The sequence below is a fragment of the Electrophorus electricus genome, chromosome 9 (genome assembly GCF_013358815.1).
Source record: "Electrophorus electricus isolate fEleEle1 chromosome 9, fEleEle1.pri, whole genome shotgun sequence".
Taxonomy (NCBI): domain Eukaryota; kingdom Metazoa; phylum Chordata; class Actinopteri; order Gymnotiformes; family Gymnotidae; genus Electrophorus; species Electrophorus electricus.
This window is the reverse complement of record NC_049543.1, coordinates 1497501-1513324: the sequence shown is the minus strand read 5'-3', so window position 1 is coordinate 1513324 and position 15824 is coordinate 1497501. Positions and strand designations below refer to the sequence as shown.

Here is a 15824-nt window from a genome sequence, read left to right as displayed (position 1 = left end):
CACGAGGTGTTCATAAGAGCAACTACTCCTTCCAGCCAAGCCAACCCTATGAAGTCAGAGGGTTCATCATTATTCACCATTTTCCAGGAAGCATTCCATGTTGCCTGCTTCACAGTTAAAGTTAAATGTGTTATTTTTCAGCTACAGAGAAGGTATGCACCGTGGCTGTGACTGCCCAAGTGGGCATGAACAGGTAATGTAGAGGTCACTGGTTTTAGACTCTTCCCTGAAACACCCCAGCCCGCTCTGTTTCTCATTAATTGGGGGAGGCCTGCACGATACAAAGAAAACGCGCCACGTATCATAACGTTGTTCAACACTATAACGATGTTGACGTGCAATAAATTTATATTTTAAGTGTTCGTTTTAGCAACAGTTCCTGTGTCTTTCTGCTTTAAAAGGTACATCTCTAACATGCTAACTTAAATAAATACTTTCACTTTCACTGAACAAATTGCACATGTCTACCAAACCAATTAAATGAACATTCAATTAAATAAGACAATTTCACTTTACAAAATAGAGTTTAATTTATCCTGCTCCTCTTTAATATACATTTATCTAAACGTAATGTCACGGGCGTGGAATGTGCAGGAAATAAGGACGAAGCCACAGGAAGTCTCTGTCTAAGAGTTTGAATGAAACAAACGAAACTGATTGTTAAGGTGCATTAACTAGAACAAAGGAGAGAGAGAGAGAGGAGAGAGAGAGAGAGAGAGAGAGAGAGAGAGAGAGAGAGAGAGAGAGAGAGAGAGAGAGAGAGAGAGAGAGAGAGAGAGAACGTTTTGTTATGATCGACGTACATAGACTAAAGCACAAGAGCAGAACGTAATAACAACCTGCTTTATTTCAACCATTTTGCTCGCGCTTGTCTCCTTCCTCGGCCATCACGCTAAGCTAACTAGCCAAGCTCGCAATCACCACTAAACACACCAATCTAGGGGGAGCAAACGGTGGGCTGATGGTGTGAATGCTTCATCTGACGTGTGAAAAGAGGAAAAAATCGGTTTATTTACACGTTCAAGTGGGGTATTTTTTCTTCTTCATCGCTTCTTTTGCGACGCGAGCACGCCACGGTGAAAACAAATTATCCATCAAGACTAGTCGCACTGTGCAGAGACAGGGACACTGAATGCTTCTTCCTCACACACACACAGTCAGAGAGAGTGTTTGGAGTATTATGTCAGCATTAGGTTTGGCTACTGTGTCTTAAACAATATGACATGCGATATGGATTTCATGGAAATCGGAGACAGTAGGTGGTCTGGTGCCCACTTCACGAGACTCTTCTGTCCGATTAGCTCCAGTAAGAGAACAGCTCCACCCATCGCGCGCAGCTGTGTTCAGGATATCTTTCACCCAAGACTCTGGGAAAGAGGGTTAAGACATGTCATTAGAGAGCTGTGTGCATAAATTCAACCGCAGACAGTTGATTGATTATCTGTGATTACAAGCCAAGTCGGGATGAATGTAGAAGCTCCTTTGAGCACGCACATGCACACGTGTGCTCGCACGCACGCGTACGCAGTACAATAGCATAAATGTCAGCACACACTCACGGGTAATGTTGCAAAACAACAAAGTTAATGTTTGGATTGTGGTAAACACAACTAGGAAAAACAGCGCAGTTTTCTAACTCTCGGGTGGGTGTCGCACTCTCGGGGAACTCGGAAACGGGAAATTAGGTGTCATTTTTGTAGTAATCTTTTTTTGTTGTTGTTACCCTCATACACAATCATTGTCATACTCGCACACAATCCGGAACTTGGCGAAACGCCTGCTCAGAATAACGTACCTGTCATGAAAGTATACCTGTAATTTGTCATCTAAATAAAGTACCGCTCCTGAGCTATCCCTCCACCTCGCCGCCTTGCCAGGTTGCCTCCGGGATAATATTCACCTTGGCGTTCGGAGGCCTTTCTCGTTACGATTAAGTCTCCGCCTCGAGCCTTTCGCCTCGGTTTTACAACAGCTGGTAAAAGTTGTAAGTTTTTAAAACGACGTGTAATCCTTTCAGACTCCGATGGTTTCGTATCGCACATTTACAGAAAAAAAATGGGCCAGTGTCAGACATTCGCTCTCTGACTCCACGGTGTTTGGAGCTGAGCCAAGGAAAGACTTTTAAGATAAGAGATTCTCGTCTGCACGATACGCCGAGCGCGTCTCAGTGATGAAGGTACTGAGCTGGTAATCAGAAGGTTGCTAGTTCAAGTCCCACCACTGCCAGCTTGCCACTGCTGGGCCCCTGAGCAAGACCCTTAACCCTCAATTGCTCAATTTGTACTCAGTCATAATTATAAGTCGCTTTGGATAAAAGTGTCAGCCAAATGCTGTAAATGTAACCAGATAGATAATTGACAAAAATGCTTTTTTAAATGTCATAGGCTAGTGTAATTATGACACACATAAATTATGTTAGGCTAAAACAATATCTGAAGCCGTTTTTTTTTTTAAACTGACTGAGCTCAGAACAGTGTGGAGGCTCGAGAACAAAGGAATGTAAAAAAAGTGACTGGGAAACGCACGTGAACACGCAAACGCGACATTACGAAACACTTTCCAACTGGGAGTCCGACTTGTTATTTCCATATACAGACGTATTTGGTCAATTCTGGCGCTGTAAATGTACGCTACTTCAGACACAGGCGTTTAGAAACCGTTTAAAGAAAACGTGCTCTGGTACGTGCCACGGGTTCGCGCGGAGCTGAATCCATCTATGAGTTAAGATCCCCTTTTTTGTACATATGCAATCAAGTGTTTCAATTTGCGTTCAAAAGCGAATTCCTGCGAGATTTTATTCGTCTGCTCAGCTGAAGCCCCCGCGTGAGCAGTGTACTCAGCTAATCTGGGGATTTAGTATCATCTGTCTTTTTCATACACGACAAACGCAACTGCTGTGGCCCAGCGCGTTCCCCCTGCGAGGCAGCGCGACAGAGGACGTCAGAAACGCGTACGCGCATTTCGAACGCTGAATTCTCAGGTGAGGCAAGGTCGTGCTAGTAAATCTCCAAAGAAAATACGCTGCGTTCAAAAGAACGGTATGATAAGTACAGTACAAATCGCACCACTAAAAACAATATCTTTGTGCTTGGTTGGCGTGTAACGATGTGCACTACCAAACCTGTTAAATCCTACACTCTAAATCTTAAACTACACACACAGACGGAGAGAGACAGTGAAATAGGCATTACGATCAAAGACTTGGGAAAGAGCTAAATTAAAGCTTTCTTCTTCATATGGATCTACATGGATAGCATTTTCCAACAGACCAGTGAAGGTCAAGATCTTAAGCACGACAGGTGCCAGTCTCACTAATCCTGCTCCTTATTGACCTGTTGACCTATCCACTCCCTTCCCCCACTGGCAGCCACGTCTGTTTATGCCGCCATCACTTTCACTGGATAAGTAAAGCTGATTTAAGAATATTCTGCGTCATTCTAGAACCTGTTTGCTGACTATTGTGACAGCTATGCCATTATTACATCATTAAGAGAACTCTCACTTAATCCAAATGGACCCTCTGTCATGCTACACTCCTGCAAACACCAACCTTGTCTAATGGAAAGTTCAATAAACTGGACTTAGACATGCAGCTGTGAACGAACCACAGTGGGTCTGGTGGATCTTCGGCTCAAATACATCACACGTTTACTCCCAGACTCAAAATCCCATAATCCACTTGGTGCAGGTCAGGTGCAGCGTGTTTGGACAGCCTGGAGACTAGCCAGACACTGAGGCAATGGCTGACCAGCTTGTCCGGACACCATAACAAACACCCAGCGCAGAAAGGAATAGTTAATGGTGGCTTAGAGGGAGAGGCATAGAGAGAGAGAGAGAGGAAGAAAGGATAGAGTAGGGTAGGGCAGTAGCAAGCACAGTGCTGGACTCCCATAGAACAGAAAGTGCTTGAGAGGGAGAGAGCTTCAACTGATGACAAAGAAAGAGGGAGATAAGGAGAGGTGTGACAGAAGTATGACAGAGCATTTGACATCTTTTGTTGTTGCAGTCGTCCATGACTGTACTCAGAAAACAACTCTAATAGCACATTACACCGTTCTACACAGTACTGAACACTCTACATAGTACACTCTACACAGTACAGAACACTCTACACAGTACTAAACACTTTACATAGTCCAGAACACTCTACACAGTACAGTATACTCTACACAGTACTGAACACTCTACATAGTCCAGAACACTCTACACAGTACTGAACACTCTACACAGTACAGTATACTCTACACAATACTGAACACTCTACACAGTACAGAACACTCTACACAGTACTAACCACTTTACATAGTCCTGAACACTCTACACAATACTGAACACTCTACACAATACTGATTACTCTACACAGTACTGAACACTCTACATAGTACACTCTATACAGTACTAAACACTACACAGTGCTGAACACTTTACATAGTCCAGAACACTCTACACAGTACAGAACACTCTACACAGTAGAGTATACTCTACACAATACTGAACACTATACACAGTACAGAACACTCTACACAGTACTAACCACTTTACATAGTCCTGAACACTCTACACAATACTGAACACTCTACACAATACTGATTACTCTACACAGTACTGAACACTCTACATAGTAAACTCTATACAGTACTAAACACTACACAGTGCTGAACACTTTACATAGTCCAGAACACTCTACACAGTACAGAACACTCTACACAGTAGAGTATACTCTACACAATACTGAACACTATACACAGTACAGAACACTCTACACACTACTGAACACTTTACTTAGTCCAGAACACTCTACACAGTACTGAACACTCTACACAATACTGAACACTCTACACAATACTGATTACTCTACACAGTGCTGAACGCTCCACATAGTACAATACACTCTACACAGTACTGAACACACTACACAGTACACAACACAGTACAGTACATGCTACATAGTACTGAACACTTGACACAGTACAGTACACTCTACACAGTACTGAAAACTCTACACAGTATAGTACACTCTACACAGTACTAAACACTGCGCAGTACATGCTACACAGTACAGTACACTCTACGCAGTACTGAACACTATATAGTACTGAACACACTACACAGTACACTACACAGTACAGTACATGCTACATAGTACTGAACACTTGACATAGTACAGTACATTCTACACAGTACTGAACACTCTACATAGCACTAAACACTACACAGTACAGTACACTCTACATAGTACTGAAAACTATACAGTATAGTACTCTACACAGTACTGAACACGCTACAAAGTAAAGTACACTGCACACAGTACAGTACACTCTACACAGTACACTACACAGTACTGAACACTACACTGTTCTGTGTTTTAGCGTGTATTTCATACTGCTCTGTGTTGTAGTGTGTATTCCACACTCACTCTCTATCCCATGGGTCAGACCCACTGAACTACACATCACTTGTAGTCTAAGAATGTCACAAAGAACTCAAAGTCAAGCCCGTGGAACAAAAACTCATAATAGCATGAGAATCGAAACACGGTGGTGGCATTTTTTGGGAGGGGGGGGGGGTTCTTCTCCCATTCTCCTCTCTCTCTTCCCATGGAAAACCACGGGAAAACCACAGGAACACCACAGGAACACCACAGGAACACCACAGGAACACCATGAACTGGCGATCAGACAGAGCTGCTAACAGGCTCGGGAGGAATGTGCTGGTAAAGCGATACTGCAATTAGGGATTATTGTCTTTGCATAAATTTTGGAGTGGAGTGGAGAAGGGGAGGTCCCTGAGGAGGGAGGAGAACTGAGGAGACACACAGAGAGCAGGCCAGACCCCCTCAATCGTCCCTGGGGAGTGTGGGGGAAAGGGAGTCCACACACACATGCACAGACGCACCCACGCGCACACACACACGCATGCATGCACACACGCACATACACACACACACACCTGCACACACACGCGAATACATGCAAACACACACACACACACACACACACTCTCTCCCTCTCCTCTCTTTTTCTCTCTTGCTCACACAGACACAATCTTGGAACAGAAATCTCTCTCTCTCTCTCTCTCTCTCTCACACACACACACACACACACACACACACACACACACACACACACACACACACACACACACACACCTCAAGACCACCTATCAGGGAGGGACTGAGCCTGGTGTTACTTTACTGAGAAGCCCTAATTCTGCATGTAGTCTATACACTATCATCCAAGAGTGTGTGTTTTCACACACATGCACACGCACGTACACAAGCACACGCGCACACACACAGACACACGCACACGTGCACACACATACACATGCACACACATACCCTCTCTGTCAGAAGTTTGAACAACCCTTGTACGCACAAACACACACCTTCTTTCTGAGGAACGTGTAAACACACTCCACAGACACACACAGACACGCACACCTGAACTATGCTTTGCTGCATATCTGTGGGTTGACTCCAGGAAACAGGATTTTAATAGACTGTTTTTATTGTGGTGAGCAGGTCTGAACATGCATCTAGTCAGAACTCCTCAGCCAATCACAAGCAGCCGATGGCATTTCTTTACTGATCCCTCCTCCAGCACAACGTAAAGCAAGCACGCTCAGACTGACACAAGCCAGGCATCGAAGGAACTTTTCATCACATTCCAAGGTCAGACCTGTATTGTTGCCTTTCCAACAGTCCAGAACCCGTTCAGTCCAGAACCAGTCCAGAACCTGTTCAGTCCACTCCCGGTTCAAGTTTAGAAAGAACAAATTTCTCCCCAGGATTTAATTCCAACAGCCTGGATTTCATAATTAGTTTGAGAATTACTTTGTGAAAGTAATCAAAATAAATGCGGCAGGACTTTTGTTGAAATCAAACGTCTCCAGCTCTGGTCCAGAGTCGCTGGGTATCAGAGGTCAGCATGCAAGTTAGCGGGCATGTGAGTGCATGGGTCAACACTGTGGTTCTCCACTCTCACACCACATCAGGAGACGTCTGAAGTGTTACGTAAATCACAACTGATTAACAGTCGTCTGTTACACTGTAAAAACGCTGAAGATTCATGAGCTATTAGCGAGCCATCTGCTAAACTACGCTGAAATTATGTCCTACATGTTGGTCATAAATCATTACTCTCTCTTTCTCCCACCAACCCACCCATACACACACACACACACGCGTGCATGCACGCACACACACGCACACACACATACACACACACACACACACACTTTGTTGCTTTAAATGATCAGTAATTTATGGAGGTGTGTCATATAAGTTGACAGGATCTCGCTGTACACTAAACACTGGTGAAGAGAACTAGCCAGCCTCATAAATCAAAATTGGACTGGACCCCAGCAGACATCTCACACACACACTTTTAGCTTATAGGCCTCTTACATTCACGAATCATGATAATAATGTCAATCACTTAAACTTTACACACAGAGAGACCGTATATATACTTTAAGTCTGTAATATAACACCATCTTCAACCCTCTAAGAATACATAGAGCACTACGACAAAAAACCTACTTAAAACACCACAGTGTCGACTTTTTCTTTATGTCCTCATCCAGGCTGAATTACCGCCACTGTTTCTTCAGTTTTATCATGTAAGTTCATGCAGCTCACTGGACGGCGGAGCCAGTGGCACTGTGTTTAGATCGTATCTCAAAAAGGCTGAAGGCATAATCTGTACCGGGCCTTCATCGCAGTGACATCAGCGCAAGGGATGATGGGAAAGGCCCAAAGCCCCATCAGTGGCTCCGATGCTGGAAGTCCACAAAATGATGACTGCAACAGAATAATGAACAGACTGGAAATTAATCTGGACGGGTTCTTAATTGGGATTCTTAACCGGGGCTCTTATCTGAGACTCTTACCTGGGATTCTTAACTGGAACTCTTAGCTGGGACTCTTAGCTGGGACTCTTAACTGGGACTCTTATCTGAGACCCTTAGCTGGGACTCTTAGCTGGGACTCTTAGCTGCCGTATTCCACTGCAAAGCGCGACATCTAAGATTTCGCTGCATAGACATAAAATGCAAAACAGGCATCAGCTTTAGAGTTCCATGTCTCATGTTCCATGCAGACTACATCTGTTACAGACATTATATTTCATTACTGCTGAGTTCAATGTGATGTGTGTGGCTGTGTTCTGATTCTCCGGTGTGTGTGTGTGTGTCTCTGTGTCCTTTCCTTCCCAGATCACGCTGATGTCACCATACTACCCGTGCCTCTCTCTGCCCTGCCGGACTCTGTGCCACTACAGGTCTTCGCTCTGACCATGCAGGAACGTGCCTCATTCCCAATGGATTACTCACTGGAGTCTGGAGTTTCAGATTTGATCCTGCATGGCTGGAATGAAAATCCCCCCAGCAGCTCCAGGGCTGTGCGGACCGGACAGCACACCTTCACCTTACGTGACTCCACTAACAGTGACCGTTTTGTGAGTCTTTGAGCAGTGAGGTGAAATCTGTTCCCTAGTCCACGATTACGTCATTCAATTAAGTCCACGATCTTTGACTAACAGCCAATCACTGTTGAGTGCAATACCAGATCTGGGTTTAATCCATGTGTGGGATGGTGGACTTTGAAGAACCAGGAAAAAATGTCCTCTGAACCATCATTACAGCTAATGTGTCCAGTAACTGAAATCATGAACGCGTTGGGTTTAGACCCACCCACCTCCGGTCATTTCTCTGCATACAAGCCACTCGGGTGTTTGTTCAGTCCTTCTCCTCTCCAGACTGGACTATTCCAGCTCGCTCCTGGCAGGTCTTCTCCTCAGTATCATCAGACCCCTGCTCCTCGTACAGAGTGCAGCTGCACGGCTAGTTTCGCACCTCCCAAAGTTCTCCAGTGTCACCTCCTGCTGTGTCTCCTCACTGGCTTCTCAAAGTACCTTGCAGCAGATTTCAGATGCTCCTCTACCAAGCCTTAACCTTCAACACACACACACACACACACACACACACACACACACACACACACACACACACACACACACACACACGCACACACACACTCCTCTACCAAACCTTAACTGGACCAGCTCCCACACCCCTAATCAACCTCAGTTCTGACCACACTGCCTTCCAACCTCTAGTGCTGCTCCACTCAAACCGTCACCCTCAACACACACACACACACACACACACACACACACACACACACACACACACATGCACACACACACACACACACACACACATGCACCACGACTCTTTTCTGTCATGTACCCAGGTGCAGAAACACTGCACCACTGGATAAACACTTAAATATGCAACTAAACACCTTAAATATTCACTTTAAAAAAACTTTCTTCTTTCCCACTTTAGCCTAATAGTATTCTAATAGTATTCAGATGGTATTCTGATAGTATTCTAATAGTAACAATAACAATATTAATAAATATAGAGCAACTTACTAAGTCTCACATTTTTATTTCAATAATAAAAAATATTATTCATGATCTGAGCAAGTTGCTCAAGTCAAACTGTACAGGTAACATTCTTCAGTTCCCTCCCAAGGTGTTCTAGCTTTCTGTCTCCATTCTAGTTCCTCAAAAACAAACAAACCACTTATTATTGGTCTATAAATCACCTCACTCAGTGTGTTGTTTCCCAACACACACACACACACACACACACACACACACACACACACACACACACACACACACACACACACACACACACACACACACACACACACACACACACACAGACAGACCGGATATACCCAGAGGTGTTATACCTCAAAATGACTAGCCTTATGGTGCAGACTACACCTCCTTCTGAGCTGCACATCAGTCACATCCCTCCCTCCATCATGCCACCCAATCACAACGCTCCAAACCTGCTACATACACAACTCCTTATTGGGTGTCTCTGTGCTGACAGGCAGATGATAGACGGCTCCTTGTGAGTGAAAAGTGAGAGGAAGTCAGACTATCAGCTGACCAGTGACTAGTAGGGAATGCGTGTGCTCGCAGTGCTAAAGGGGATGGCCCCCGTTGGCAAGGGGGCGGGGTTTAAACAGGGATTTTGCATCGACAGTGTTTATGTTGGGCACTAAAGCAACTGCACTGGCCAGGGAGCAAGCAGGGGAGTGATGTATGTGCTCGCCATATGACTTGTAAATCATTCTGTTATATGGACACACACACACACCGACTCTCACACACACATAAGGTATTATAGGCGCATTCTTCCACAACCTGATTGTAAATGATACTATACACACACACACACAGACAGGCAGACACATGCACTGTGTTTACTCAGATGCAAAGAAAACTACAGTATGTAACCTTTTAATCATACACTCACACGTACACACACACGGTTCTACATCACCGTATGCAACACGTGATCTGGTGTTTTTGCTAATTGTGTAAATTTATCGTTTTCACTGTGACTTCAGTTCAATTTCTGATACTCAGCCAGATGGGGGTTTTCCCTCTCAAATGTATTCTTTATTAAATGCACTGTAGACCTTGCACCATAGACCTTACACTCTAGACCTTACACTGTAGACCTTGCACCATAGACCTTACACTCTAGACCTTACACTGTAGACCTTGCACCATAGACCTTACACCCTAGACCTTACACTGTAGACCTTGCACCATAGACCTTACACTCTAGACCTTACACTGGAGACCTTACACCATAGAGTCTATGGCATAGACCATGCATTGTAGACCTTACACTATAGACCTTACAACGTAGACTTTACACCGTAGACCATGCACTGTAGACCTTACACTATAGACCTCTAAGGACCACAGATTACAGGGAAAGAATTAATACCACAAGCTGCACATCATATAAACGCTCCATTTCTTTTTATGCCACACACCAAAATGTCTTCCTTTGTGTCTTAATCTCCAAAATCAATAGCCAAAGATCAACAGTTTCTTAATCAGTAATCGATGACTGATAACCACCTTGCATCATGTGCAAGGAGTTCTGAAGACTGAACATGCACTGAAATGCCCCCCACCCCCTAATGCCACCTATCCAAATGCCCCAGCACAGCTACTCGATCAAACATTTGCAGCCTGTCCAAAGGAATCTTGCCTATTTTGCCCCTGGCCTGAGAGAGAAAGAGAGGATTTGGGTCATTGACATCACACAATGATTCAGTCAGTGAAACCTACAGGAATGCGACCTTGTGGATACGCCCCCCCCAAACCCCGTCCCACTGGGACTCCTGCCTGGCTAGGGCTTAGCACTGTGGGATATGAAGTCTATGAAGTGTCTGCAGTCCAGACCTGACGTGATGGAGAGATCGTCTGAGCGTAGCAGGTAATGGCTGGCTAGTTGGAAAGTCTGTATCAATGGAGGGTACTGATATATAGTAGCCACAAATACCCACACACACCCACACTCTCTTTCTCTCTTTTTCCCTCTCTCTCTCTCCTTCCTTCTCTCTCCCTGTCTCTCTCTCTCTCTCACTCTCACTCTCTCTCTCTCTCAGTTCAGTTCAGTTCAGTAAGCTTCACTGGCATGACCATATATAATAACAGTATTGCCAAAGCAGTATTATAATATTACACATCATTACAACTTTGGCAATTATGGAAATTAAGAGTTAGAGAATCTGTGATTGGTCTGAAATATTAATAAAGGGAAGAAGTGAAAATAAAATAAAATAAATAAATAATGGAAGGATGGAAAATAATAAATAGTTAATAATAATAAATAGTTATTAATAATAAATAGTTAATAATAATAAATAGTCTCTCTCTTTCTGTCTCTCACTCTCTCTGTCTCTCTGTCTCTCTCTCAGATTCAGCTACAAGGGTACCAAGCAGCCTTAAAACAAGAATGAACTTTTACTGTATTAACAAATATTGTAGAACTCTTAATGTGTGCAATTAGCAGGACAGAATACTTGAAGTTAAAATGAGAAAAGGGAAATGATAATATACATATATTATACATATATATACACATATACATACAATTTTATATACCCTTAAATGTAAAGGAACAAATAAATAAATAAACAAGTATAATTGTATTTTTCATGCTTGCTCTCTATGTCATCATCAACAAATCCTCATCCTCTGGACACGTGCCAACTGCGTTTAAAACCACCAGGGTTGTACTGCACTTAAAGAAGGCCACACTTGGCAGCTCCAACATAACCAACTACAGACCGGTATCACTTCTCTCTTTCCGCACAAAAGTTCTTGAACAAGCAGTTTGCAATCAATTCTCTCTTTTCCTCACCCAGAAGCAGCTGCATGATCCCAATCAGTCTGGCTACAAACCGGCACGTTCTACAGAAACGGCCCTCATAGCAGTGATGGAGAAACCTCACGCTGCCAAAGCTGCCAAACTGTCATCTGTCCTGATTCTTCTAGACCTTTCAGCAGCCTTTGACACAATAAACCACAACATTCTCCTGTCTGTTCTCTGCAGCCTCTGTGTGGGAAATGGTTTCAGTCCTATCAGGTAGGTGGTAACTCAGTGGTTAAGGTACTTCACTTGTAATTGGAAAGTTACTAGTTCAAGCCCCACAACTGCCAAGTTACCATGTTGGGCTCCTGAACAAGACCCTTAACCCTCAATTGCTCAAGTTGTACTCAGTCATAATTGTAACTTACTTTGGATAAGTGTCAGGTAAATGTAATATGGCTCCACATCCAGTCCATGTAGACTCTGTCCCCCAGGGCTCAGTGTTAGGTTGTCATCTATTCTCTTTGTATACTTGTTCTCTTAGTGAAATAATATCTTGTCATGGCTTCTCCTGCTACTGCTATGCTATTGACGAAGTCCAATTAATTCTTTCTTTCCCTCCCTCCGACATGCAGGATTCCAGACATATCTCAGCATGCTTGACTGACATTGCGTCATGGATGACAGCCCACCACTTGAAGCTCAACCCCAGTAAAACTGAGCTTCTGTTCATTCCAGGTACTCCCAACCCTTACCATGACCTCACTGTTTCCTTTGAGAACTCCCTGGTATCACCATCCAAAGCTGCCCGTAGCCTGGGCAGAACTTTGGACAAGCAGTTGTCATTCTCAACTCATGTTTCTAATCTTACCCAGTCTTGTAGATTTCTCTCTTGTAACATACAATGGATTCAGCCCTTTCTCTCACAGGAAGCTGCCCAGGTGCTTGTGCAGTCTCTTGTGATCTCAAAGCTAGACTACTGCAACTCACTACTTGCTGGTCTTCTCACACACACACACACACACACACACACACACACACACCAGAGGCCTCAGACTAGATAAGCACAAAAGCACAAGTCTACCTAAGCTCCAGCTCTTTAAAGGTCAATCTTGACCTAGCCTACACTATGACCTCAATCCTCAGACATCCAGCTCAGTTGGTCGGTCCACGGGATCTCCTGCACACACCCTGTGATGTCAGCATGATGAGCACATCTGATCCTTGTGGAAGGGGGCGGGGCATTGGTCACGGCTGTGGGACTGGGATCATGCTGAGAGCACGGACAAGCCCCAGCTGCTGCTAGCTCCAGAGTGCCGTGCAGATCTGGGATTTCACCCTGGGATTAAGGAATGTCTCTCACTTCCAGAGTAAAACTGCAGGGATCACAGCAGCAGCGATAAATCCAATCGACACACAGCTCACCACAGTGTAACATCTCCGCCTTTACGTGTGTGTGTGTGTGTGTGTGTGTGTGTGTGTGTGTGTGTGTGTGTGTGTGTGTGTGTGTGTGTGTGTATACATCTCCGACCTTTACATGAAGCAGACTGGTTCACGTCTGAAATGAACCAATGACATCCCACTGTACTCCTGTCTGTCTAGATGATGTCATTGACTGGAAACAGACAACCAATCACAGGCCTGTGAACCCAGGAGAGGTAGAAAGGAAAAATGTGAGAATAATGACGAAAGGGAGATGGATAAAGAGACAAACACCTGAGCCTTCTGCAGGGACAGAGAGAGAGAGAGAAACACAGAGAGAGAGAGAGAGAGAGAGAGAGAAGCAGAGAATTATGAACAGATACAAGGCACAAGATGGTGTTTCTTCTATAGCACTGAAGATTAGTTGCCCCCAGTGAGGCACTGACTGTGGGTGGGCTGTGTTAATGCTCCCTCTGCCCCTATTTACCAGAGAGAGAGAGTAGACGTCTCTTTGCTGTAAAGTTAAATATAGAGCTGGCTCGCTCTCTCTCTCTCTCTCTCTCTCTCTCTCTCTCTCTCTCTCTCTCTCCCGCGCTCTCTCTCTCTCGCTCCCTCTCTCGCTCTCTCTCTCTCTCTCTTTCTCCCCTCTCTCTCCCTCTCTCTCTCTCTCTCTCTCTCTCTCTCTTTCTCCCTCTCTCTCCCTCTCTCTCTCTCTCTCTCTCTCTCTCTCTAACACACACATACATTTCTCATCGCTGCTGCTCTCATTATTGGGGGAAATTTACAGGGTCATTTATTTAACTGGGGTTTGAATGACATCGGTTCTGCCTGAGCTGTTCTAGTGCAAACTCCAAGACCATGTGGTCCTGAGAAAACATCATAGAGAATAAATCAGCCGAGAGAGAGAGAGAGAGAGGGGAGGAGGGGGGGTGCTGCTTAGCTAAGGTCCTGCCATTAGTAGAAAAATGACACTATATGAGTATGTGTGTGTGTGTGTGTGTGTGTGTGTGTGTGTGTGTGTGTGTGTGTGTGTGTGTGTGTGTGTGTGCAGGAATGTGTAAGTGAAGACGAGGAAGCCCATTACACAGCAAGGGTCGAACAAACGCCAAAGGCACCGAGAACCCCCAAAACACAAACACAAACACACACACACACACACACAGCAGTACCCTTTTACAGGTATTATTCCTTTACAGCAGATATACACACAGTCCCACAGCTGAGTGCGGGGGTGGGGTGGGGGGGGGTTGGACCACCCGCTGGTTTTTTTTTATTTAAGAGAGTATAAGACCCTGAGATCTGAGAGGTTCACATCCAAACACTCACACCAGTAGAGGGAGTACTTCTAATACTCTCTCTCACTCACACACACACATACACACAGTTGAAGAGGGGCTTCAGTCAGGAACTGCACAGCTCCACCCTACAGCTCCACCCAACAGCTCAACCACACACACACACACACACACACACAAACCATGCAGTCGTTGTGGGACCAGTCACACTTACTCTGCTCAACGTTGTCTCATTCCACCATGTTTCCTGATACTGTGTTTCAGAGGTGACGTATAGGACCTGTTATTGACCCACTGCACAAAGTCGTCAATCTACCACACTTTCTACTCCCGTGGGGGCATTTTCGTCCTAGAAGTCCCCCTGCCGCCCTGGGTCAACACCTCCTGAACAATACCCCCAACTCCCCTCCAACCCAGTGGGGACCCTGCCAGTCATGTCTCGCTAAAGCCACTGGGGGAACACCACTCACTGGTGAAGTCCTGGGGTGAGACCAGAGTGGGGTCCTGGGGTGAGACCAGAGTGGGGTCCTGGGGTGAGACCAGAGTGGAGTCCTGGGGTGAGACGAGAGTGGAGTCCTGGGGTGAGACCAGAGTGGGGTCACCCCAGATACTCACTAGTTCATACATGTGAATGATTTTGTGTCTAGAACCTATAGGTACACACACACACACACACATTCCTCCCCATGCTGGATCTTCTGCAGGATCATTGCTGACTAATTTGAGTCAGTAAACACACTGCAGAGGCTCCACACAATGCCTGTGTGTGTGTGTGTTCATTTTTAATCAGAGTTCATGTTTTTTATGTAAATGTTACCCTGTGTGTCATTGTGTGGGCAACGTTTTAAGCCAGTATATTTCTGTGTAAGTGTAATTTTGGGAGTGTGTTGTGTGAGACTGTCT

At 44.9% G+C, this 15824-nt stretch overlaps 1 protein-coding gene across 1 annotated transcript in view; it reads right to left on the bottom strand.

The window, feature by feature from the left end:
- Positions 1–881: 881 nt before the first annotated feature.
- Positions 882–15824, bottom strand: part of gnb1l (guanine nucleotide binding protein (G protein), beta polypeptide 1-like) — a 66234-nt gene continuing 51291 nt past the window's right edge. The window contains exon 8 of the mRNA XM_035529751.1: positions 882–1367. Coding sequence (XP_035385644.1) covers positions 1298–1367 — 70 coding nt within the window. The 3' untranslated portion in view covers positions 882–1297. The remainder of the gene's footprint in view (positions 1368–15824) is intronic.